The sequence below is a fragment of the Anopheles coustani genome, chromosome 2, assembly GCF_943734705.1.
Source record: "Anopheles coustani chromosome 2, idAnoCousDA_361_x.2, whole genome shotgun sequence".
NCBI classification, from domain to species: Eukaryota; Metazoa; Arthropoda; class Insecta; order Diptera; family Culicidae; genus Anopheles; species Anopheles coustani.
The window spans coordinates 23,036,986-23,062,946 of NC_071289.1; the positions used below are offsets into that span (position 1 = coordinate 23,036,986).

Consider the following 25,961-nt stretch of genomic DNA (forward strand, 5'->3'; position numbering starts at 1 on the left):
GAAGAAAAATTGTGTAAAATGAATAATAACCTTCAATGAAGGCAACTTTCATCATTCATTTCCCCAAACACCACCAACCCGTCCCAACCCTAATGTCCCTCCTCGGAGCCGCCGTGAACGGAAGGAAGCGCTGAGCGGCGCAGCTTCCGTTCGGGAAGCTTGAGCGTCGTTCTCGTCCGGGAGTCGCGAATGGGATGGGATAATCTGCGGGAACGAAAGCAACGATGGCAGGGACGAAGACACGGCGGGCACCGATCGGCAGGCGGCAAGATGATGTGATGAGATTAAAAAAGATAAACACACTTTTTCTCACCGAGCTGTCACCTTTTTTGCTTCCTTCCTTCTTTTCTTGTCTTGTTGGTGAAATGGAGTGCCGAAAACAAGAGGTTCGCGTCGGAAAGGCCCCCGAACGTACCGAGCGGGTGATATAAAGCGATCAATTACGTGCACGGAAATGGTAATTTGCTTTGGGAAAATTTATCACCACAATAATGCCGCAGTACTTAAGTCAATCATCCCCACAACTCCTGACGGTGGATTTGGTTCTTCGCAGGCAGTTTATTAAATGATGTATTGAACAACGCTCGCAATCGTAAGAAACGATAGGTACGGATAACCCACAATCGCCATAAATCTTCTCGCCAAGTGAAGCGATGGATAATTTACATCAAATAAAAGTGAGTGTTTGAACAGCAATTTACCTCAACATCATTTAAACGTGTTTAGACTGTTTGACTGATATATTTTACACTGTTTACAGGGTCAATTCAGGGATAAGTCCCAAGTTCCATTTTTTAAGGTGAATTTAGTTAAGTTTATATTCTGCTTGTGTTAGTTTTAAGCTGTGTTTGTATAGGCCAAGAAACAAGTACTTTGTTTACAATCAAACAATTTAAAAGCTAAAGAATATTTGCTCCGCGGCGATTGAATAATGCGAGACTTTCTTTAAAAGAATACGTACTCTTTTTCTAGGTTTATTATCTTTAACAAAATTAATGCTTGAGACGAGCGATCACTTGTTGCCATTTAACCGCACTGAAAGCTCTTGCCATCAATTTCAATTGCACTAAGCAGACTTGTCCATATGTTCGAAAACCCAATTTATGTATCCAACTGTGTAAATTATGGCCATACAGAACACTTAAAAGATGCACAAAAAGTTAAATATGCTTATTGCGCTTAAAGACAAAAAACTTTAAAAGTAATAAGTAAAAAGAAAGTAAAAACTAAAAAGACACGAGAGTTTTAAAATTTCTCCTAAAGCTGTACAATACAGCAAATAATGAAAACCATTACTCAAATTGTTGAATGATTTGAAAATCACAAACCAAGAAGGACAAGCATGAATCAAGGAGCAAATCTGTAAAAAGAGTAACTCATAAAATTTGCAAAATGAAGAAAACTAAATCGTACAACATTAAACATCTTGCAAAAAACAATTAAGACGAAATGGGTAACTTCATGGCGTCTTCACTTTGGACAAGTCGATTTCATCCATCGGGTATCCTTTCGCTCCTAGTCCGGTTATTTTGAACGTTGCCTCTGCCGGTTCCTTTTGCGGAGTGGTGAACGCCATCGAACCGGTTGTGACAAATAGCTCGTCCAGCTTTGGACCACCGAAAGCAAGCGCTGTCACCTGCTGGGCCGGTATCTTGATCTCCTGCAGTACTTTTTTCCTATTGAAATACAAACATCGGTTTTATCGTCTCAATCCCATAAACATTGGAGATCAACTCGGTTTCCCTCGATCACTTACTGAGGTGATATTTTCAGCACCTTAGAACCATTGAATATGGCGACGAAATGGTTACCTTCGGTGTCGATTATCATACCATCACTGAAGCCGCCCGGATCGTTACCTGGCGCTTTGAAATCATACCAAATCGTCCCGTTGACTGGAGGTTAGGAGATGGGAAGAATATGTCAAACACTGGCCCAACCCGCGGTGCAGTACTTCACTCACCAAGATTTCCGTCCAGATCAATGTCATACTCTTTGATGTTGTTCGCGCCCGTGTCAACGAAGTAGAACTTGTTCGTCTGCCGGTTCCAGGCCAGTCCGTTCGAGATGTAAATGTTCCGATCCTGCTCCACTAGCTTGCCACTGCTCGCACAGAACCTATACAGCGAGCCCGTCGCGTTCTCAAACGCACTCCCAATACTTTCAAGCATCATAGTACCGGCGTACAGTCGACCCCATGGATCCGCCTTACCATCGTTGAACCGGTTTTGCGTATCCTTGGGACCGGTGTTGGACAACTCCTTCACGATACTCGCCTTCTTCGAGAGCCCATCCCAGCGGATCATCAATATCCGACCGCCGTCACCTATGACGAAACACTCCCGCTGACCCTTCACCGGGATAATGAACGAGGTCCGCTTGGTGCCATCTGCAGAAGAACCAAATCACAAATCAGCCTTTGGCGGACACTTCTGGCAAGTGCCTGACGAATCAGCTCACCGATCGAAGCACAGTACACCTTGTTCTCTTTGTAGTCCAGTCGATAGATCAATCCATTTGAAACGCTCACGTAGTACAGACTCTGACTCGCAATGTCCCAATGGGGACGTGTGCCCAACTCCGTGTATGGTGGGATTATTTCCACTTTATAACTCTCGGCCATGGTCGCTATCCGTGCTTGATCTGTGCGAATGCACTTGCTTGTGACGATATTATATAGCCAACAATACTGTAAAACGCTCTTTGATAAGAAGATTGTTTGATTTCTGATAAGCACTGAAGCTGAACGTTAGGTTTTGCAAGTGTCTTTGTGCACTTCACCATTTGCACAGATATGAGTTACATCGCATTGATTACAAGGAAGGTAAACAAAACCGGCTCGCTTCTCAATACACAGTTCAATCCAGATTGCAAACAAAACGAAGAAACTGGTAACATCAGGTCATCAAGTGTTTAAGAAAACAAGACAGTAATACCGTTAGGTTCAGCAGAAGCGTGATAGCTCAACCCATCTATCATGTTATTTAAGAGTATGAGTCTGGATTAGCCCAAGAAGCAAGCACTTTGTTTACAATCAAACAATTTAAAAGCTAAAGAATATTTGCTCCGAGGCGATTGAACAATGCGATAATTTCATGAAAAGAATACGTACTCTTTTTCTAGGTTTATTATCTTTAACAAAATTAATGCTTGAGTCGAGCGATCACTTGCTGCCATTTAACCGCACTGAAAGCTCTTGCCATCAATTTCAATTGCAGTAAGTAAACCTGTTAATCCATCACTGTCCGGAAGTTGTATTACTACTCATAATCAATTCATTCAGCTCGAGCCAGTAACGGAAAAGAAAACTCTCCAGAGCAAGATGAAAAGGAAAAGAGGAGGAAGAGGGAGGGAATGCATGAAGCGTACATGGATCTGGACAGTACTAAGCTCATTTTGGCTCCGGCACAAAGTATCCATTTTAGGGAAAAAGATAGAGAGGAAGTGCAACGGGCGATAAAGTGCATCATCAAGCTGTAAGCCCGATGCTCGATAAAAGTGATGAGAAAAGAGGAACGAAGCAGGAAAATGTAGCCAGAACGTACTCTTGTAAGTGACAAGTATGGACGATGGAGATTTCAATTCCATTCGCGGGCAGGGAAACGGGAAACCGATTGAAGGAAGAAGGAAAAAAAACACCGATCGGTGGAAAACGGTGCAGGTGGTGGGATTCGAAAATAAAAGAGGAAAGAAGAAAAAAATCCATCATCCTTCGGCTGTCCTTGTTACTACGGGAACCCATTAAAGGGAATTGGAATCCTGTGACCTTCGCTCCCGGGGTTGGATTTATCATCAGAAGTTAAGTAGCTTTTCCACTCGCCGGTGGAAATGAGTGCTGCCTGGGAGGGCATGGAAGCATTTAGCTAAAGCTAAGCTTATAAGTTTCTTTCGTGCCATAAATCAGCGCGAAACTACTCAGCAACTACTGCTAAAACTGCTCCGGAGTTGCGACTGCTTAGCTTTTGCAAACCCTGGTGCAGTAAATCATATCGCCGTCGGAGCAGTGGACTGAAAGGCAAATATTTACCGAAAGCCGGACGACAGCGGACATCCCGAAGGAGCAATAGAGCGGCTAAGAGAGCAAGACAGTGGCAAAGGAAAAAGGTGGAAAAAGCGAAAAACGCGGACAACGTGAACGTAAATGGCAGGGAAACAATCCTTTGACCAGTGCCGTCAACCGGGAAGTCACACACAACCACACACACACACACCGTAACACATGGCCAGCTCGTCGGTGGCGATGATTCATGGCGACCGCAGGCATGCGAAACCTGATCCGTAACGGCAAGGGGTCAATTACTTTGACCATTTTCCGGATGGATGACCAATTTGTGTACGTTTTTCGTTCCTTTTTTGTGTCCAGCTTAGATTTTCCCGAATCAAAAGGACACGTGCACAAAAAAGAGATTCTCGCCCGGGTTGGCTCCATGTCTGACTAATTTATTTGCGCTTCAAAAGTGCACGAAACTGTCGGGACAATTTTTAACCCTCGCTGGAACTGCTAATTTTAGTACCGTCCTGTTTGTTTGTTGCATACTTAAATGGATACAATATAATTTAATAAGCTCCGGCGGAACAAGCTCTAAAGCAAAACTTTTCCCTCAAACCGGTCCTTGCGTCCTTGTGCTTCATTGGGAAATCGAGTTTCTTTTGCCCGTCTTCTTCCAATTCACTCCGAAAACAAAAATCTTTCCCTGCTTCATTACGGCTTGAACGTTGTTCATAAATCATCAGCCTCCATTACTGTCGCACCGCTGTCTTGGGCAAACGCCTCGGGGTCAAAGGGAACGAGGTGCGCCCATATACTTCTTTGATTCGTCATCTTTCAGTCAGAACACTTCGCCACGCGGTCCGCGCGGAGTGGGATAAAGTCTTCGTCCCGCTGCGGAAGCCATGGTGCGCGTGTTTGCAAAAGTTGTATCTATGAGCCCGGTGAAGGATCAGATCAAACAGCGGAAATCTGTCTTGTTTGCGAAGCGAGTATGGCTAATTCGTGAGTGCGCTTTCGCCTCGGTGTTCGTGGAATTCTCTGTGAGACAGCGCAGAGAAATTAATTAAAATAATTACTAATCTTCAAGACGGTTGCTGTGCGAGCAAAGACACTCAACCATTCGTACAACCGTGTTGACTTGGACGCCGAGAAGGATGTGTTCGAAAACAATAAAGCAATCAAATAATTTAAAAACGTTGAATAGGATTGAAACCAGTGTTAACCCTAGCCAATGTATGTATTCAACTGTGTAGATTACGGCCTTTTTGGTTGGTTTATAAACACATAAAAGATGCACAAAAAGATAAATATGCTTATTGCGCTTAAAGATATAAAATCACGAAAAGTAATGCAGAAGGCACGATTTTTTTTAGTTTTTCACTAACCAAGAAGGATATGAATGAATCGATGATCAAATCAATAGAAATTCTAACTCGTCTAACTTGCAAAATGAAGAAAAACAAATTGTTAAAACATTGAAAAGCTTTAAAAAAACAATTAAGACGAAATGAGTAACTTCATGGCGTCTTCACTTTGGACAAGTCGATTTCATCCATCGGGTATCCTTTCGCTCCCAGTCCGGTTACTTTGAACGTCGCGCCTGCCGGATCCTTTTGCGGAGTGGTGAACGTCAACGAAGCCGTTGTGACAAACAGCTCGTCCAGCTTTGGACCACCGAAAGCAACCGATGTTACCTGCTGGGCCGGAATCTTGATCTCCTGCAGTACTTTTTTCCTATTGAAAAACAAACATCAGTTTTATCGTCTCAATCCCACAAACCTTGGAGATCAACTCGGTTTCCCTCGATCACTTACTGAGGTGATATTTTCAGCACCTTGTAGCCATTGAATATGGCGACGAAAAGGTTGCCCTCGGTGTCGATCGTCATACCATCACCGAAGCCGGCCGGAACGTTACCCGGTTTTTGAGGCTCTTTAAGGTCATACCAAATCGTCCCGTTGACTGGCGGTTAGGAGATGGGAAGAATATGTCAAACACTGGCTCAACTCGCGGTGCAGCTTACACTTCACTCACCAAGATTTCCGTCCAGATCAATGTCATACTCTTTGATGTTGTTCGCGCCCGAGTCGACGTAGTAGAACTTGTTCGTCTGCCGGTTCCAGGCAAGTCCGTTCGAGATGTAAATGTTCCGATCCTGCTCCACCAGCTTGCCAGAGCTCGGACAGAACCTATACAGCGAGCCAGTCGCGTTCTCAAACGGACTCCCGAAACTTTCATGCATCATAGTACCGGCGTACAGTCGACCCCATGGATCCGCCTTACCATCGTTGAACCGGTTTTGCGTATCCTTGGGACCGGTGTTGGCCAACTCCTTCACGATACTCGCCTTCTTCGAAAGCCCATCCCAGCGGATCATCAACAGCCGACCGCCGTCGCCTATGACGAAACACTCCCGCTGGCCCTTCACCGGGATGATGAACGAGGCCTGCTTGGTGCCATCTGCAGGAGAACCAAATCACAAATCAGCCTTTGACGGACACTTTGGGCAAGTGCGTGACGAATCAGCTCACCGATCGAAGCACAGTACACCTTGTTCTCTTTGTAGTCCAGTCGATAGATCAACCCATTGGAAAGGCTCACGTAGTACAGACTCTGACTCGCAATGTCCCAATGAGGACCTTCACCCAACTCCGTGTATGGCGGGATTGTTTCCACTTTATAACTCTCGGCCATCGTCGCTATCCGTGCTCGATCTGTGCGAATGCGCTTGCTTCGAACGATATTATATAGCCAACAATACTGTCAAAAGCTCTTTGATAAGAAAATTGTTTGATTCCTGATAAGCACTGAAGCTGAACGTTAGGTTTTGCAAGTGTCTATTTGCATTTCACCAGTCGCACAGATATGAGTTACATCGCATTGATTACAAGGAAGGTAAACAAAAACGGTTCGCTTCTCAATACTCAGTTCAATACAGATTGCAAACAAAACGAAGAAACTGGTAACATCAGCTCATCAAGTGTTTAAGAAAACAAGACAGTAATGCCATTGGGTTCAGCAGAAGCGTGATAGATCAAACCATCTATCATGTTATTTAAAAGTATATCTGGAATAAATAGAAGATCGTTGCATAACATCCTTGACACATCAACGAGGGGCGGTAACGATAACATTCACACACACACAAAGTACCAGTAGTCTCTATTAAAAAGTTCTACTTAACATATCTATTACTGACAGAAGCATTTTTATCCAAACTTCTGGATCCAAGTAATAGAGTTGTGTTCCTTTAATCACAGCGAGTTTCAGATTCCGGAAGTCGATTGCTGATAATAAAGACCCTGTTATCTCTATCATGCAAAGGTACGGCAAGTGGCCAACTCTATTGATATTGAATAAATCTAATCAAATTGCTTTGATGGATACTTCTGCATTATCGACTCGATAACGGCTGCTTAGGGGCAATTTTATCAGTTTCCGATAAGCTTTCGACGGCATGTTTGCTTAGCCTACGCGCACCTCATAGTTGTTTGATCGAGCAGTTAATTTTGGCAGCTGTACCAAGGTACAATTTTGGAGTCAATGGCCAACGAGGTGAAGGTTGACGTGCTGCCTGGTCCATTTTTGGAGCTCGGCGAAGGGCCGCACTGGGACGTCGAGTCCCAGAGTCTGTACTACGTGTGTATCCTGACCAGCACGCTGCACCGGTATGACTGGAAGGAGGGCAAAACCTACTCGGCGTCGATTGGTAAGGCACCGGGGTGTGTTCGGCCAGGTTATAAAATGTTGTTTGGTGATGTGCGATCGACTGTGTTCCGGCAGAGGGCAGTACCTATGCGTCGTTCGTCATTCCGGTGAAGGGACGCCGGGGTGAGTTCGTCGTCGGCAGTGGGAGGAGGATTGTGCTGGTCAGCTGGGATGGCCGGTCGGAGCGAGCCACGCTCGGGAAGGTGCTGGCCGACCTGGGCGAGGAGGAGACCGACCACCGGTTCAACGATGGCAAGGTGGACGCCCAGGGGCGACTGTACGCCGGAACCATGCTGGCGGAGGACTCCCGGAACCACTTCGAGATGGACGACGGCAAGCTGTACCGGCTGGACGGTGGTGGACAAATAGTGCAGCTCAAGAGCAAGGTACACATCTCCAACGGGCTGACCTGGAGTGTGCGGACAAACAAGTTCTACTATATCGACTCGTTCGCATTCGACATCAAAGAGTACTCGGTCGATGCGGCCGGCAATCTGGGTAAGCAAGCGTGACCCGGCCACTGCGATTTGGCTCTCCCGGCAGACTATCTTTCGGCTCTAACGTTGTGCATGTGTTTCCCTATGTGCGTTCCATTATCGGATCTCGCCAGCCGACGAGCGGGTGCTGATAAAGTTGAAGGATGACGAGGCATCGACGGAGTTCATTGCGGACGGCATGACGAGCGATGCGGACGGAAACCTGTACGTGGCCGTGTTTGCCGGCTCGAAAATCATCAAGATTAATCCAGAGTAAGTCCACCCTCTGGGGCTCAAAGGTCTTCATCTTTCGCTTAACCATGACGTACTGTACGATTGCTATCGATTGGCGAAAGGCGATCCAAGTGCTGCGTTGTCAGGAATTAGAAAGGCGTTCTTCAAGATTCGAATTCTGCGATCGATAGGAAATAGTTTCCACCTCAAAGTTGTTTTTCAACTAAAAAAAGTACCCAAGTGAAGAAGTTAACAATTGAAAAGAGAATTTAAGAATTATGAACTGAACGCTGACAAAATGAATTAGTAGAGTACATTCAATCTAAATATAATCTATAACATCTAATATGTTGTATCGATAACAAGAAATGTTTTAACATACATTTCAATTCCCAATCTGTGTAAGTAATATTTCAAAAATGTCCAAACCAAACTTCTTCTCTTTTTCGTTTTATCTGATTTAAGAAACGAAAAATTCAAATCCCACACAGTATAAAGTTAAATATTATATCAATATTCATGCAAAGTTCTGCAAACGAGCAAATATTTTTAAATCATTTGAACTTAGGGCATCTTTTGTTTATTATGGGAAGAATTTAAAGGCAGTGTCTATCTTGACTCCACTAAACTACTCTGCTTATTGATTTATTAAATTATTGATAGCGTGGTTGATTGATTGATTGATTGTTAGTTCCAAACACTTTGAATAGCTGATCTCCAAAATGAAATTAACGATGATAACGGTTCATAAACCGTATTTTAGAAGTACTTGACAGTGCTACAAATTATTTCCAGCCAATGTTTAACATATCCCTGTGGTAAAGCCTGTAGTGGCCAAAAGTTCCTTTTTTTCGGCCCGATAAATGTCTCCAATCTTCCAACTGGACTGAGGCTTTGATTTTCTTAATTTCCCACAACTATACTAGATTCTAATGTAAATTCTTACATCAGCATGGGCTCGTGTAACCGGGTCTTTTAACCTCGTTTTATCAAACATACAATATTTTGATGAAACATTTCAACGTTTCGTTCCGCTTTCGGCAGGACGGCCCAAATCGTTCAAGAGATCCCGTTGCCCGTTGCCCAGGTTACCTCCGTGGCGTTCGGTGGACCTAACCTGGACATCCTCTTCGCAACGACGGCCGCCAAGGAGCTGACCACGCCGCAGGAGCCACCGGCCGGTGCCCTGTTCCAAATCACCGGCCTCGGAGTCCGGGGCACCCCGATGCACGAGTTCGTCCTGCCTGCGTCGTCGGCCTGATCTTCCCGCTGTTCCCGCAGAAGTTAAACGTCTGGCCTGGTCATCTTTTAACAACCCTTACCAGCTCCTCCAGCGGTGTATGTTTGGGTGCTGTAGTAATCATTTCAATTTCCACTCGATAAGCGTCGCAGCGCATTTGGCTGGAACTGCGAAAAGAGTGTGTCGCATCTTGCGCTATTTCTTTCGCACCTTCCTCCCAACCCCCCCACCGCTGCAAATCGTCCAAACCTTTCCTAAACCCTCCGTACACTTCCACTCGACCAGGAGCAGCCGGCAAAAGTTGGAGTTAAAGGCCAGAGCAGTCTAGCCGTTGGCTGCTAGGATACGGTATAATTTGATCACAATAACAATAAGTGCACCAATTTCGACTAAATGTTGAATAAATAAAGGATTTACATACACCCCGTGTGATGTCCTCTCGAATAGTCTGTCTATAAGAAATATAGAAAGAGAAAGATGGAGACTACGAGCATGATGGAAGAGAAGTGGCGAATGCAAGAACGAGAGGCCACATGCTCGGTCGCGTGAACGTCCGACGGAGTCGACGGAGGGGTCTCTTGGAGACGAGAAACGCCAGACAATGGGGCGCCAACACATTTGTGGAGATTTTTATAATGTGTTCTTCAACTCTGCAAAACTCCGCAAACTCCGTCCGGCTGGCGTTTTGTGCCGCGTTGTTCACGGAATGCGTCTCCCCGAACCGGCTGGAGGAACACTCCCATCCGGGGTGGTTTGTTTTAAATGCAGATAAATTTATGTGTTATAAATGCAGATGGGAAATACAGTTGGTCACCGGCCCTATAAGGAGCCTTCTCTGCAAGAAGCTTCAGCAAGAGTAAGAGCAGACACCATGAAGGGGAAAACCCGGCATCGAATCCCCAACAATGGTCCAGCTCAAATGAATTTCCCTTGAACAAACGCTTAATCTGACTCGTCCGAACCGATTACTATCAACGTCACTGTCGTGAGAATAATTTCCCGGCAACGTCCACGTTCCAGTGGCCGACGTGGCGTCCCTCATTAACGGGCTGCAACCGTCGGGTTCGTGTAATCTGGCTCGGAAAGTGGCCAACCGTGTACCACCCGGCAGCTTAGCTCTTTATGTCAATCAAATGAGGTCCTTTGGAAACAAAAAGAATAAATAACTTCCAACAGGGACCTTCCAGGCGACAAAGAAGCTGACAATCTGAACCGCCAGAACCAACCGGCATCCGCCAGCGGAACCAGATTCAGCCAACATGGTTACCCTGCTCCAACTATCTTTTCAACAATCACCGCTACACAAACACACACATACACACACGGTTCGTAGCCGCAAGTCCCCGAAGCCGTGGCAGGCTAAAGGGAAGAAAATAATTAGAACTTCCGTTCCAGCGCCTCGAGCGCCAGACCTAGCGCCGAAAGTAGCAGAAGGATTAGGTGAGATTACGTTAAATTTAATCTTATTAGCCAAACAGATAACATGATAACACACGTAATCGTAATTGTTAACGATGCCGGTGCCGGTGCGCAGGGTGTGCCTTGTGTGCATACGGTTTTGCGATACGATCGGGCTGACTTTCCCTTTCCCGGGAGCACGTTCCACCCATTCGGGTTTAGTGGGACGAAAGAGTTTGGACTTGTTTCTTTTTTTCTTTTTTGTTGCAGCATTACCCAAAGCAGAAGACTTGTGGAACTCTATAGGCACCACTCTGGTGGTTTTTCACAATCCTCCCGGATTTGTTGTTGGCCGTTTTGTGTTGGAATGGTAGAGTGTTATAGGGTTAGGCGGATACCATTTGGTTCACCTTTAAAGAGCGATGAATTACTGCTTTTAAAGAGTGTTAATTGATGATCATCTTCTTAGGATGATTTTAAGTATTATTTATTGCAACATTAAAAGACGAATATTTGTGTTTGATGCACCTTCCATGCCCAGTGTCCAAAACGAACATCTTCCCCCTTTCAGCCAATAAACGGTGAGACAAACTTTACGATCTAGCAGAGTGGCCCAAACAACGGCGATAACATTGTAAACTGCGTGCCTTCCAGCAACTACAACACCGATGCGAACCTGACTTCCTGCGAACGAACTTCCGGGTCATTAACAAGGGCGTTAGCAAAGGCATGTTCCGGGGGTGTTTAAGGTTTTATCGCCTTCGCTTCGCCACGCCACGATGGTTGCAACTTCATTCTATCGGTACCCCGAACCGATGAAAATGTTTGCCAAAAGTTACTTTGCACAAAACTTGCTCCTCTCGACCCGAAGTTCGGCCGTACACTCACACACACACACACACATACATACACGCATCTTTCCTGTGTCTTCCGGAGCATATTGTCGAAAGTTACAAACGCCTCTGACGAGGCCAATGAAAGCGAGCAGATTCGTACCAGCAGCAGCAACTTGCGATTCATTGCGTCGCGGCGTGTGGATTTTTCTTTCCGCCGGCATCGGTTCGCCTCCACGTGGATGTGTTTTCAAGTTTATGGGGCTCGACTTGGGTAAGGCAAGCATATTGTTTCGGTGCCTTATGGTAGCCTCGAGTACTTAGGATTTTCGGCAAGAACATAATTCGTCATCTTGCGTACGGTCTGGTGTCTTTTGGAGCATCGTGTTCGCGCAGTCGAGATGTATGCGAATCGAGATAACATTGTTTGATGAAGATCATCAGGATTCTCTTTTATATATGTACGAAAGAAACGAATTTCAAGAAAAAAGATAGAGAGGAGTACTTGTATGCCTGTAAAAAAACTTTAAAGCATATCTGACTATATGTTATAGCGAAATAATTATCTTTTTTGCATTCAAACTAGGTTGGTTTTGCACAAGTGGAGCAAGAACAAATAGAATAAAAAATAATGATACCTCTATTTGAAACTTTCAAATAAACTAAACCATTCACTATTAAATAGAAACAACTATTCCACAGTGTACTGTTCTTTTATATTCTCATTGAGTGAGGAAAGTATAATCAGAAATAATAAATAAGTTTCAAACATATTAAAAATGTCAATTTAAATTCGCTACCATCAGCTTTAACCATGAAAAGTTGCTCAAAAAAAGATTCCTATTAACGCACGGGTCAGTTTTACATACACTTAATCTTCTAGATAATCGGTCTGTGTGCAAAGAGTTTTAAGGCTCGGGCCATTTTTCATGCCCAGCATCAAAACCATATACTTCCGAAGGATGCCCAGACGGAACCCTTTGCGTAGATTCGAAACTGTTTGGTTCTAAATTTAGTGGAGCAAAGGCTTCCGACTAAAACGCGACCATGGCATTTCTATCTACGTAAGCAATTTGCCCCGCTTCTCGAATTGAGCCTCACTAGGCAGATGGACGATGATTTGTCCATCGTTTCCGAGTATCGGCTGGCAAACCCCTTTTCCGCGAAGCCACCTGCTCCGGTCACGAGCCACATGGCGCATTACCCGAGCACGGAAACATCAAAAGGGCTCGTGCCATCAAAAATCGCCATTTCGCTATAGCCCTTTGGCGTGATGAAGGTTCTCATTTCAATCCCGCACACGGCCGACCGTGTCCCCACTACCCCCTCAACGCGGCCCGGGCAAGATTGATCGAAGGAAAATTTCAATTTTCGGCCCGATATTAAAAATAATGACAAGCATTTATTCTTCCTCCGGGAACCAGACGGTCGCTTTTGCTCTTGTGGCCTGGTTCTGATCATTTGGGGTTTTCCTCCCCCGACTGGCAGATTCTTTTTTTTTTATCAAGTTTTTCTACCACCCAACGAGGGCTCGCGAGGAAAAGGCCCGAAGGTTCACGGTCCATCAAAACAAGAAGTAGGAAAAAAACAGCGAGCCAGTTAAATAGAAAGGAACAACTCACTCGATGACCAGCGCGGAGAACATTAAAATCGAAATTCACCCTCTATAGAGGGGTATGGAAAACACAACTCCACTGGTATTGCATAGATGAAAAGAGAAAAATAAATTTGCTAGCATATGAAAATTTGATTCGGAAAAGCGGAGTGATATTGAACGAGGGCAATGATAATCATTCGCCAGTGAAATGTAACGCACAGCAAATGTGTTTGTCTATCAGGAAATAATCTCTTGTGAAAAAGATCTAACTTAAAAAGATCTTACTAAAATTTAAAAAAAAAATAGTATACCAGGTTTATGATTTTGTAATTCTACTTCTTTATTAAATTCTTATTCTTTGGTTATGAAATCAAGCTTTGATCATCAACCATGTTACCAACCCAGCCGTGTGTCAAATATTATGAATCTACCGATTTAAACATTTTAACGATTTCGTTATTCGTTTCTTATTTTGTTCTTCTTTTATTCTCTGTTCGTTTTCTCTGTTCGCTTCATATGTTACAACTTTTTTCATCTCTTTGTGAATGAGGAAAAGAGATAAAGATGCGTCAAAAGATTATAAATACAAAGACATCAAACAAGAATGGTGAAGACTATCAAAACCAACATAAAAATGATCAGTTATGATATTAAACTCCTTTTTGGAAAACTTTACTTGAAAACTTCTTTTTTGATTAAAGTACATTAGTATTAGGTCCTTTTATCTCCTAAGCCGACCATGTTGACCCATCGTTTTTAGCAAAGATGTTCTTTAAATGATTTGCTTAAGTTCTATTTTCTTTAAAGGAAAATCAATTTGTCCACCCTAGAGTGAACAAAAGAAATGAAAATATAAAAAAAGAGGCATTAAAGAGCAAGCATAACAAAAGTAATTTAAAAAACATTGGCCACCATCAGGAATAAACTTCGTCAACGTGCAGAATAAAAGTGGTTTATGTAAATTGTTTAAATTTTCACCGAAACAAAACTTTAGCGAAACCGTAGACAGAACCATTAGATTCCGGGAGTGTCCCTTTGCGGGCAGCCCTTTCACCTTCCGGACGATGGTTCGTAATTGTCACGGGGCGGTGACAAAAATTGGATAAGCCAGATCAACCTAACTTTCCACCACCGAGCCGAGGAAAAGCCGTGAAGGCTCGCAGCCATTCCCAAGAGCGTGTCAGATGCGTTTCAAAATCACAAACAGAGCCGACGATTTGTTCTGACATCGCCTATCGACCGCAAACCGAACGCTGCCCCATCGATGGTGCTCCACGTGAGGGCACCCCATTAGGCGAGGGTTTTCGGGAGGAAAACCAGCTGAAAGCATGCGAAGTACAAACACATCCCGGGCCGTCGAGTCGAGCCGGACACATTTCCGGGCATCGACCAACCGCACGATAAACCCCAACGTCATGAAGCATCGTTTAATGGATTGAATGTGGTTTCTCCGGTTCGTCCTCGCCGTTCTCCCTGTTCCAACGGCTTTTCCATTTTGCCCCAGCTTGGTCACACCGTAGGCCTTTTGAAACGTTTTTCTATTCAGTGACAAAGGGAGCGTGTGAGTGAGGAAATGAAAGATAAAAAGTATCCTTTCGACGTCCCTGCGAACGCTTCGAATGATCGTTTGCGAGGTGCATTTTCCGAGCGAGAAAGCACATGGTGCTGGCAGGACGGCGCAAACCGGAAGCCACCAGCCGCGAGACCTCATCCTTCTCGGCCCCTACAATTGGTCCAATTATAGACCACGATCCAGGACACACCGCACAATTCCACGACAAACGGATCGAAGCGGATCGGTTAATCAAGGGGTCAACGAGTCCAAACCGGAAGTGGGCGTCAAACCCTGCCTTGCCCCCGTTTCACACACTCACTCGATCTTGAATGTCGCTCTCCAGAACGATACCGATGATTGCTTCGGTTGCATACTTCGGCGATCACTGACACACGCACGTCGGTTGACGTTTCGATGTGCCCACTTTCCGGACGATGTAGAAACATTGAACCATTTCTGACCAACAGCCACAGCCGAGAGAGCGTTCCATTATTGTTGTGGGGGATGCAATGGGGCAATTTTCGTAAATTTGGTTCCCTCGATTCGTTATTTGCATATTTAAATAAACAGAAATGGCAGCAGGCGACGAGCGAATGCAGCGATGCAATTGCAATTGCACTTTGGCCGTTCGAGTTACCCATCAGCTGTTCTGTCTCTGGTTTTGTTCCAAGCCAAACATGCATCCAGATTCCGTATTGGCAGAATGAAACGAAGCAGCTATCCTTAATGTGTTGATTTTCTCTTTAATGGAAACCTCAATTTCAACAGCAAGGAGATTTTCAAACATGTCTCGGTCATCGATTAAGGGGGAATCAAATAAGTAAATAATTATCCTCCATATTACAAAATTGTATTATCTGGTTGAAGATTATTTACCTACTTTTTTATGTACTCAAAATTTGAAAATTACTAATCAAAATCTAGTATTTTAAATATTTAATCTAACCTAGGCGTTCACTTTAAAATGAATTAGCATTAAACAAAACAATCATATAAATAAAAAAATTAAGAAATATTGATTTTGACAGATTTCAATTTAGTTATTTTGCAATTGCACAAACATTTGAAGGATAAAAAGTTCAAACATATTATTTACATCATTTGGCATATGTGATAACTTGTACACTTTTATATCAATCACTACAAACTATGAAAATGCAAGAAACATTTAAGGCACTTTCTTAAAAATAACATAAAGTTAATAACTTAAACCCAAAGAAATTTTGGCCATGGCCAACTTTTAAAAATACTTAATTTACTGTTTAACCCTTTCACGACCGTAAGCTATTCAAGCCTAAAATTGGCAATACAACACAATATTTTGGCTATTTGGGGTGTAAAATAAGAGAATATCACCAGAAAAACCCTAGCAGTATGTGTAGGTTTTTTATAATTTCATGGGAAATATTTTTCCCTATGAACCATAAAAGTCAATAAATGACCAGTATAGTTATGATATCGGAATTTATTTCATTTGCTTTCCACTACAAACAAAAAAAATTTCCACATTCTAAAAAAAGATCTTAGCCATTTCTATGAAAAAAACAATAAATTCATCAACTTGCCAAATACTAAGTTTTTGTTGTTGGTTGAACGCACGAATGGTTTGGTTTTTGGGCAATTAATTTTAATAGTTCTTTTTTGTTTATTCGTTCAGAAAGACATTTGAGGCCTTTGACATAATGTTTTCTTTGATGTTTCGTTTCAAAAGTATCGTTTTGTTAATAATTGAACAAACATTAACGAGTTTTGTAGATGGGAAAAATATTTCCCTTGGTCGTGAAAGGATTAAAATCTTTTAAAAATGTGCCATTTTGACAATATCTAATCTAGAGTAGCACAAGTTTTATGGTGGTTCCAATCAGTTGGCAAAAACGAGAAAATTATAGCTTTATTAGTATGATTTAGATCCCTCGAGAGATTGATGTATGAGGTTTTAATGCTTTAAAATTATTCCGCCGCCTTCCACTCGCTTTTTGTACCGCGTTCACAATACACAATATCTGTAAGAAGTTCATTCGATTTCAGGGCTCGTCAAAAGGAGGGCATATTTTTTGGAACCCTTTGCAACACAAGTGTTCCAAAATCGAAGCTATTTCGACGTGACATATTTATGACCGTTATTAAAATTCCCGTCAAGCCTGTCCACCCTCAAGCCCACCCTCTAGGGAATAGGTCCCTCGGTTTTGTTATCTTGCTCGCTGCTTTCGGGTAGAAGAGAGAAAATACATTCTGCTAAATTGGTTGTAATTTCCCAATAAAAAAAAAAGCTACCATACCCTTACGGTGCATCGGCAGCCAGCGAACGCAACAGGCGATGGCGAATGTCCGTAGGATACGACCAACGTCAACATCCCGTCGGGGATAACAACAACTACATTAGCGCCCGCCCGCCCCCTCATTCAAGAGGCCACACCTTTCCGCACCTGCTTTCGGTGAAGATGCACCGACCGGATCGGAAGCCAACCTGCACCGCTCGTTCGGGCTGCAATTTATGATGTCGGCACGATATTATGCTAATAGACTCATTAAAGCATGCCAAGCATGGAAATTAACATGATAAAAAACAGTAAACAAAACTTTCCGCAGCCAACAATCGAGTGCGTCCGATCAGCGCTCTTCGCCAACGCACTGTGTGTGTTCCGAATTGAGAAGTGAAAAAATACAACAAGCTATGGACTGTTTGCGGTTTCAAATGTTAAGTTAACCAGTAACATCATGAAAAAAGTAATACAGCGGAAAATTTGCACTCTTATTGTAAGGTGGAAAGAATTATTAATATTTCAAACATAAAACAAACATAAAATAAACATCATTATAAATATAAATTATTAACTTGACTTATAGTTTAACTTCCGATTCCCATAGTGCAGTATTGTTCTTCCGAAGTCCATTAAGAGACTGACAGAGGCATCCTCGACTTCTCGCCACTTTCTTCATCTCCCTTTTCGCGTCAGAAGATCCTCTCCCCTATCGATCGCTCATTGTCGGCGTGTAATCGATCGGATGATGAATTTCCGCGGACCATCCCGTCCACCCGAAACGGCCCCGAAGGCATCGGTCCGGAAAAAGTGCATCGCGAAACAGGCGCTATAATTTATGTTCCGCGCAATCCTTTCGCACGAACGCCTCGCGTTTCGCTCCGTCACTCTGTTGGAACGTTGGTTTTTTCTTCGGCATCTCAGTCCATCTCCATTCTCGGGTGAACTCCTGGCACCTGAAGGATTTCACTCGACGCGCTTCTACGACGCAAGCATTCTATCGCGAGAAGATGCAGCAGCTTCCGCGGGCCACGTAATCCATCATCGGTTGCGCCTCGGCGTGCCGGGGTCAATTTGAATGCTAATGGGAAATAATAATACAAAATCTCTTACGCGACGCCAACAACGGTGCCGGCGGACGATCGCTCGGACAATGCGTTTCTGCGCGTATCGGAATGCTTTTTCGATAAAATTTACACCATCACCGAACATCCTCTCGTCTCACAGCCGTTTGGTCCCCAATCGTTGATGGTGCTCGGGAAATGGTGTGGACAAAAAAAAACGAAAAACCGGCCCATCACCCAGATCACCATCGTAACACGGGCACATTATTTTCTCCTTGTCAAGAGTATTACGAGAGACATTAAAACTGCACTTGGGGCGATTTTTCGAAATTATTGTCAACCGCGCTGCGGTAGGTCCGACGCGTTTGCCCTGGGCTGGACATGTTTAGTGCTTCAATTTATTACTGCCACCATGACGGACAACCTTGGCCTTCGGGTTTGTTTTTCGCTTCGCGCGATACGCCACATTTAGGCTTAGGTAGTTTAATATTTAAATTATTTTATGTGGCAATGATCGACTGCTTCTGCCAATCCTCTTTATGAAAAAAAATCTGGTCGTTGCACATAATAAAAACATGCTGTTGTATGGCGTAAATGAAACTTTGTTGCTAATTGAAACCGCCAACCGACGAAAAATGACAACAGGGATCAGTTAGACTGCGAAAATTGAACAGTTTTCCTTTTATTGATTACGTTAAAATATTTGAGGTGATGGAAAAAAACAAAAAGTAATAGCAATTGTCATTTATATTATCATTCCTTTCATTGTTTACCTATTTATTTTTATTTCTGATTTTAATTGAATTAAATATACTTTAAATAAATTTATATTTATTAATTTGTGCTATCGTAATCAACAGAGATTTTCATAACAATTTAATCTACAAAAACAATCAAAATCTTTACAGAAACACTATTTAGGTTCAAATTTTGGTTTGATAAGTAGGTAAAAGAAAGTACAGTAGAATCTAAACCATACAGATCAAACCCTTGATCATCCATGAAACAAATCGGTTACATTTCAAGCAGTATCTTCTTTACTTGCTCTACAACATTACCACCGGGACGCAAACCGTGACCAGCCTTTCAAACATACTGGCCAGCTAAAAATACCCACGGAGCGAAACATCCCACAGCAGGTTTTCCTCGGCGGAAAAGCAGACAGCCACGTCGAAGAGATAACGACAGAGGAAAAATAAATCGAATCGAAAGCAACTATTGATTGCAGCCCGTTCGTTAGTTAAATTTGAAATTGATAGATAATCCCTTCGAATCTCTCCCTCCCCCTTTCTCTTTCCAAACCTTTTTTCCATCTTACTCGGACTTGTCCAAGGGTAGGTCAGGTGTTTCGGGAAACAAGTCCACCGAAACCGTAACATATTCGTTACGTTCGTTGGTCTAATGAAGAGGAAATCTTCACTGATAGCTTCCACGTTCAGTCTTGCCGAATGAAATTCCACCCGTTTCCAACCCACTTTTCTTCGGTCTTCATCGGTTTGCTATTTGCCAAACGAGGAACCGGGTTTCCAACCCCAAAAGCCAAATATATGGACGCCTTCGCTTCGTCTCAAATGCCAAACGGCATCTGCAGGAATGCATTACAAAAATCTGTGAGCTGGCGGAAGGGTACGAACAGGGACGAGTGAGTTCCACACGTCAGGAACAACATTCCACATTGCTTTCCCAAACACACACGCACAGCCACATACAGGAACAACAAATTGTTGCACGTCCCATTTCTCAAGCGCAAACGAGCTCCGGTGCTTGCTTGCGTCGGCAATCACGGCCTCCAGCAATTCCTTCCCAGTGAAAACCATCCTCCAACCATCACCTTTTCCACCCCCTCTTACCATGGCCATCAGGTGGTGCTTTATCAGAAAAACGTGAGAAAACTACCGAACCGTGGCACGACGCTCCAAAGGAAACTGAATGCCGGCGTAGACTGACGGGCCCCGAATGGGATGGTAAACAAATCGGTTTCCATTTCCCCGGTGGAAAGGTAGCTAGGCGAAGGGGAACAGCCTGGAGGGATGGTTTAAAAATCCCCCACCAGTGTGCCAGAATTTCCCCCCAGTGTCAAGGATCGACAATGGATATGATTGGTTCCGGTAAAGTGGTTTTTCGATCCTTTCATCTGTTCTTGGTTTAAGCTTCCGATGCAGTAAACCAAAGCTTTCATCTGCGGACGGTGTTTAAGTGTGGAGTATTGCTAATGTTATTATTAAATTTGGTTTGAACAGCAAAGCCGTATTAATGTTTCTTCAGCTTTCTTGTCTGTCTTGCTCGGCTATTCAGTGCCTGATATTTAGCCTGGTAGTCCGACGACGTATAACATTTACTACTTATACTGATAACATGAGACAACGAGCAAAGATGAACAAATTTCGTCAAACATTAAGCCACGCAATTTCAAAAACAAAACAATTTGTAAAATAATCCGGGCACTTAGCACTCGTGGGTCGGTTCCCAAAAGGTTATGAAATGTTATGAACTTAGCAGAAGCTATGAAACGATACTTTTAGACTTACCCAAGAATGGCACGCAGAAGCTTCTACAAACAGGCGCTGGGCACCGGACAGCTACTAATTCGAGCGACACAACAGACTTCCAGGCTACACAACACTTCGACACTGCACAACACTACTGCTATTGCTCGGTGGACTAAATACACCCGAGCGTTGACCCAGGCCGGTTGACACTTGTCGTGATCTCCACGAAACATTTATAAATTTTTATTTTAAACTCCAAGTTCGACAATATTATTCTTGCTTCCTTTCTTTCTTAATCTCATCCGCTCAATTTAACTTCTCTTACAAGACTGCTCTTCGTTTGTTCTCGTTTCAATATATATACTTTTTTCCTTTGATCCAAACGCAGATCTATCTCCGTTCAAGTAGGCTATAGTTCCAAATTATCATTGCCATCTAGCTTGCGAATAATTTCACTCATTCATTTGTTTGTTTCGATCAATTATTTAATTTCTATCTTATCTCGGCTCAATCCCTACAACACTTTGTTTGATGAAGCAATTAAATACGCATCCGTTTAGTTCAGAGGATGGAAGCGAACTGAGTATTGCGAATAATTATTAAACAGAAAGTAAACAGTATTATCATCAAAGTAAAAACTTTTCTGTTTCCAATAGGTTAAGGTAGAAACGAAAAATTCCCTAAGCCCGAACGATCACTGATGCAATGCATGTTTTTGCATAAGATACAATACGAGATTAGAATGGTGAGAAAAATAACTAAATCTCTTACTTAAATTATAACAAGCAATATCTTACACGCTAATTGAACAACTAAACTCAACTATTCGAAAAATAACTCAATCTTCCAATGTAAACTTTAAAGCAATAAAATACTTTCAATAAAGTTAGCAAAATCATTATGTGTTCAGTAGACATTTTAATTGTGTCGAATAACATCCGCATAATGCCACAAGTGTTTCCACCAATCGACTGACCAGTTCAAGGAATCTATAAAATTTGTAATTGGAACTAAAACGTTCAGTTCGGGTGATAAAATTCTAATCAAACGTTCCAACGTTCATTGGTAATAAAATTCTAACATTAACTTAATTTCAAAAGGTCTGCTCCTCAACGCATCTTGTGACTTTAAATTCAATTAAAACATAAAGATAATAATTTAACACCTACTCCATTAAATGCTCGATTCTCCCACAAATAAAGTGCGTTCGTGCGTTGTCATAATTCACATCATCCTCCTCCACTCGTGCATCGCGACCTTCGATCGATCAGTAAGTCGATCAGTGCCATCATGAGAAGTTCCAGTGAATCTCTCCTACATATCGCTCTGCTATCGCTTGGCCTTCTGCTGTGTCAATATACCGTCGACCTCGTGGAACCACCTCCTCGCTGTGGAACCCGACTCGTGGCGGTCCCTGGGACGATCGTTCGCGGTCAGCCCAGCTGGCCAGGACAATTTCCGTGGCATGCTGCGCTCTACCGACTGGAACGAGCCCAAGCTAGTGCCTCCTACGTCTGTGGGTGCTTTATCGTGGGTGACCGGACCTTGTTAACGGCCGCCCATTGCGTAACGGATGCCAGTGGCTTTCAGCTGGCCGCTAGTGAGTTGACGATTCGGGCTGGACTGCACGACCTGCTCGTGCTGGCGCGTTACTCTCAAGAACATCAGGTTCAGCGGATCGTCCGGCATGGGAACTACTCACTTGGATCTCCTCGACATGACGTGGCTCTTCTGACACTCCGTACGGTTGTCGAGTTCGGTGAGTTCGTGCAACCGATCTGCCTACCGGATGGAGAAACTAGCTTGCCGCGGCGTGGAATCGTGGCAGGCTGGGGCCGTACTGAGGACCACTTACTTGCAAGAACACTTCGAGCCAGTGCAATGCCGATCATCGATTTCCTACCCTGCTTGCAAAGCGATCCGGACCTTTTTGCTCACGTGCTGTACGATGGAATGTTCTGTGCTGGTTGGCAAAATGGTAAGTTTAGTATATTGTGTAGTGTTTGTAGGCATACTGTTTAACAATCTTGACTATGCTCATACACATTTTCCGAACAAATCGAGTGTCTTCTACTCATGAGTAGTTTAAAAAATTAAGGCAAGGAATATTTAGTGTCTAACTAAGAACATATTTTAAAGCCGGTCACGAGAACCAACGCCTTTAAACCATCCTGATACAATATATAGCAATGACTTTGAACGGGCTAAACTGAACCAAAAAATGTTGCAAAATCTAGTATGAGCAAAACAAATCGTATTTTTAAGAATCACTGTTATAGAATCCCTCATTTTACTCAACAACTTCGGTTCAAGACGCCTGTTTAGTTCACTGTAAAATGTTCTCTAAATAAAGGAAACTTTTGACCAGGCACGAACGTCTGTAACGGTGACAGTGGAGGTGCGTTTGTGGCCATCATCAACGGCAGCTGGACGGCGTTCGGAATCGTATCGTTCACGGGCCTGCAGGAGGACACCGCCGATGGGCAGTCCTTTCGCTGCGACACCAAAAGTTTGGCCGGATTCGTCAGCATCCCAAAGTACCGCCATTGGATTGAGCACGTGACCCAGCGTGAAGGAGTAACACTGTCCACCGACACCGATGCCACATTGGTCCCGGAACGAGAACGTCCATTCACTCAAGATTCGAGAGTGGATGAAAGAATGGAAAGGGTCAGCGAACAAAGTGAGCAAGATCAATCGAATTTGATGGACTAAAAAGATTCCCTTCATCTTGGTTGGTCCATTTGGCACGATTGGTGGCACAATAATTGAAACTTATCCACCCCTCTCCCCCTCGCTAGGGTGCCGTCGGTATCGGAAGGAATGTGACGACCTCTCGCAGGACCTCTCATATCTGGCGTACGTCGTGAGGCCTGATCGCAGCCACTTCGACGAGCTTCCTCAAGGATACCCCCGGCTGGTGATTGATTGCTTTGCCGTGCTGATAAGTGACCGGTTTCTCCTGACACCGGCCAGCTGCTCCGTTCCGTCGAACAAAGGCGCAGGTAAGTGGAGCAGATCCTTCCAGGAAGGAAAGGTTGTAGATGCATCTCCCTCGCAACCGCAACATAATAAATCGACCAGCTCCAAATAAATCACTTTCGGAACCCCCGCCTCGGGTTCCGTTGGAAAAATAAGGAAATGGAGGCAATGGGCGTTCGGAAATAAACTGAACTCAATGTCCTCGTGTGAAAACTTTGCAGCACCGGCGAAACAATTCATTATCCTGGAGGCGGCCGGTCGCGCGACGGACTGCGGCATACGGACATTCCATCAACACCCGGATTTTGTCAACAACCCGCCGGCAGCTGGCGACCGCGAAACGCCGGACCAGAGCAATCTCGCACTAATCGAGCTGGAACGCCCGGTACCGTAAGTAGTTCGCCGAGGACCTTCGGCAAATCGGCCGGAATTGATTTGTTTTCCCATTGTCCGGCTGCAAAATTGAAACGATATTTCTTCCTCCAAGCCTGTCCACCTGTCAGTTTGTGTGCCTTTGGGCCGGTGCCGACGACGGTGCTCTGGGCCAAATCTTTCTCTACTCGGCCGTGAACGGTTCTGTCGCCGGGATTGAGGCCTTGGACCGGGGGCATCACCGTGTGCGGCCGGACAGCCCATGCTACGACGAACTGCTGGCGCCCATGGTGATGGTACAGGAGCGGGGCGCGGACGGTGGCGAGGGTCCCTATCGATTGGTAGGCATTGTCCTGCAGAGAACTTGTACTAAACTGCGCTTCATCAGGGTGGCTCCCTTTCTTCGTTGGATCGAGGAGCTCGTGTGGGGGAGTTTATAACGGGACGGTCACTCTGGAACTCCATGAAGTAAATCATTTCCATGAACAGCTGTGTTGTGGAAGATATCGATTTTGGGAGTTCATTCAAATTAGCAAACATCCGAAAACACAGATATTATTTGTTCAGAATCCTACGAAGATAGAAATTCATCCTCATCTTCACACTTTGGATTCTTGTCTACACACTAATTAAGTAAAATAATTAAGTATACTGCATCCACTTCTTACTTGAAATAAACTAGAGAAAATTTACATTTAATCAACTAGCAAATCATTTTACAACAAAACATAATAATGGTTCACTCCAAAACACAAATTATTACTAGACAAAAATTGTATGGTTTATTTTATGGATATATGGTGAGATATCAATAAAATCCATGAAAATATGTTTGTCCTGTCAACTGCCAGATTAAAAAAAATCAACATACCCATGGGGAACAGTTGGGAGAATAAATAGTGAACAAAAATAATCGTGTTTTCGTTGTTCGTTTATATGTAACCCCATAGTATAACATGTCCATCTAGGTAAATAAACTTCTATTCTTGTTAAAACACAGTTTTTCATGCCGCTTTATGTCACGCTTTATTGAACATTATGAGGCACAATTGTGCAACTCGTAGAGCGGAATGCAATAGATTAACATGAACTAGTAAGAGCAAAAGTCAAACAAGGTAGATAGGTGTTTGCAACACCCCAGTGCGATTTTTGATCAATGTAAAAAGTTTTACATTTTTTGTTTTTCAAACTATATATTATAATTGTTTGTTGCATCTCTTTTCTATGAAATGAAACATCTTCTCTCAAATTTTTACCGTACGGTGCTTCGTTGTTTAATGAAAATTATACTTACCTCGATGCAATTTTAATTTCCATAATATCAGACAAACAAAAACACACTTTATGGAACAGTTGTACATTCTAGGATAAGTAGTACTTCATTTCTCTGTTTATTTGTGTTTAGGTTGTGTAAGAGTGTATGTGCGTGTCCATGTTTGCCCTTAAACGTACAAAATGTTTATACTTTCATCTATATCATCAGAATTCACATCATCGTAATTCGTCAGTAACGTTGAATTCTTACCCACTAACATCCACAATCCACTACCATCAAGTCTTCCTTTCTCGAGCGAAAGATAGGTTGCGTTGAGTCTGGCGCTGACACGGCACTGAACATATCTTGCACCAGCTTGTGCATCCCCCCTCCTCATATTTGGTTTATCTGCTACATTTTGGTTTTGCTCAGTTAAGATACAATCACAATTAATAACCTTATGCGCATTAAGTAGTTGTTTTCTATATCAATAAATCTTGTGTTTC

At 43.5% G+C, this 25,961-nt stretch overlaps 4 protein-coding genes across 4 annotated transcripts; 2 read left to right on the top strand and 2 right to left on the bottom strand.

Annotated features, from left to right (window-relative positions):
• Nucleotides 1–1,331: 1,331 nt before the first annotated feature.
• LOC131263402 (regucalcin-like) lies at nucleotides 1,332–2,623 on the bottom strand. Its single transcript, XM_058265598.1, has 4 exons — nucleotides 2,461–2,623; nucleotides 1,964–2,389; nucleotides 1,757–1,895; nucleotides 1,332–1,676 (listed from the first exon to the last, which is right to left on the bottom strand). The coding sequence occupies exons 1-4, from the start codon at nucleotides 2,621–2,623 to the stop codon at nucleotides 1,460–1,462; spliced, it is 945 nt and encodes a 314-aa protein (XP_058121581.1). The 3' UTR covers nucleotides 1,332–1,459.
• A 2,271-nt stretch (nucleotides 2,624–4,894) lies between these two features.
• LOC131263401 (regucalcin-like) lies at nucleotides 4,895–6,685 on the bottom strand. Its single transcript, XM_058265597.1, has 4 exons — nucleotides 6,523–6,685; nucleotides 6,026–6,451; nucleotides 5,806–5,953; nucleotides 4,895–5,725 (listed from the first exon to the last, which is right to left on the bottom strand). Exons 1-4 carry the CDS (start codon nucleotides 6,683–6,685, stop codon nucleotides 5,509–5,511), a joined length of 954 nt encoding a protein of 317 aa, XP_058121580.1. The 3' UTR covers nucleotides 4,895–5,508.
• Nucleotides 6,686–7,534: 849 nt separating this feature from the next.
• On the top strand, nucleotides 7,535–9,697 carry LOC131264101 (regucalcin-like). Its single transcript, XM_058266390.1, is given in 4 exon segments — nucleotides 7,535–7,700; nucleotides 7,775–8,197; nucleotides 8,310–8,448; nucleotides 9,454–9,697. Coding segments are annotated over 4 exon segments (972 nt in total).
• Nucleotides 9,698–22,136: 12,439 nt separating this feature from the next.
• On the top strand, nucleotides 22,137–24,640 carry LOC131264102 (transmembrane protease serine 9-like). Its single transcript, XM_058266391.1, has 5 exons — nucleotides 22,137–22,824; nucleotides 23,215–23,529; nucleotides 23,648–23,851; nucleotides 24,050–24,218; nucleotides 24,316–24,640. The coding sequence occupies exons 1-5, from the start codon at nucleotides 22,137–22,139 to the stop codon at nucleotides 24,638–24,640; spliced, it is 1,701 nt and encodes a 566-aa protein (XP_058122374.1).
• Nucleotides 24,641–25,961: the final 1,321 nt, after the last annotated feature.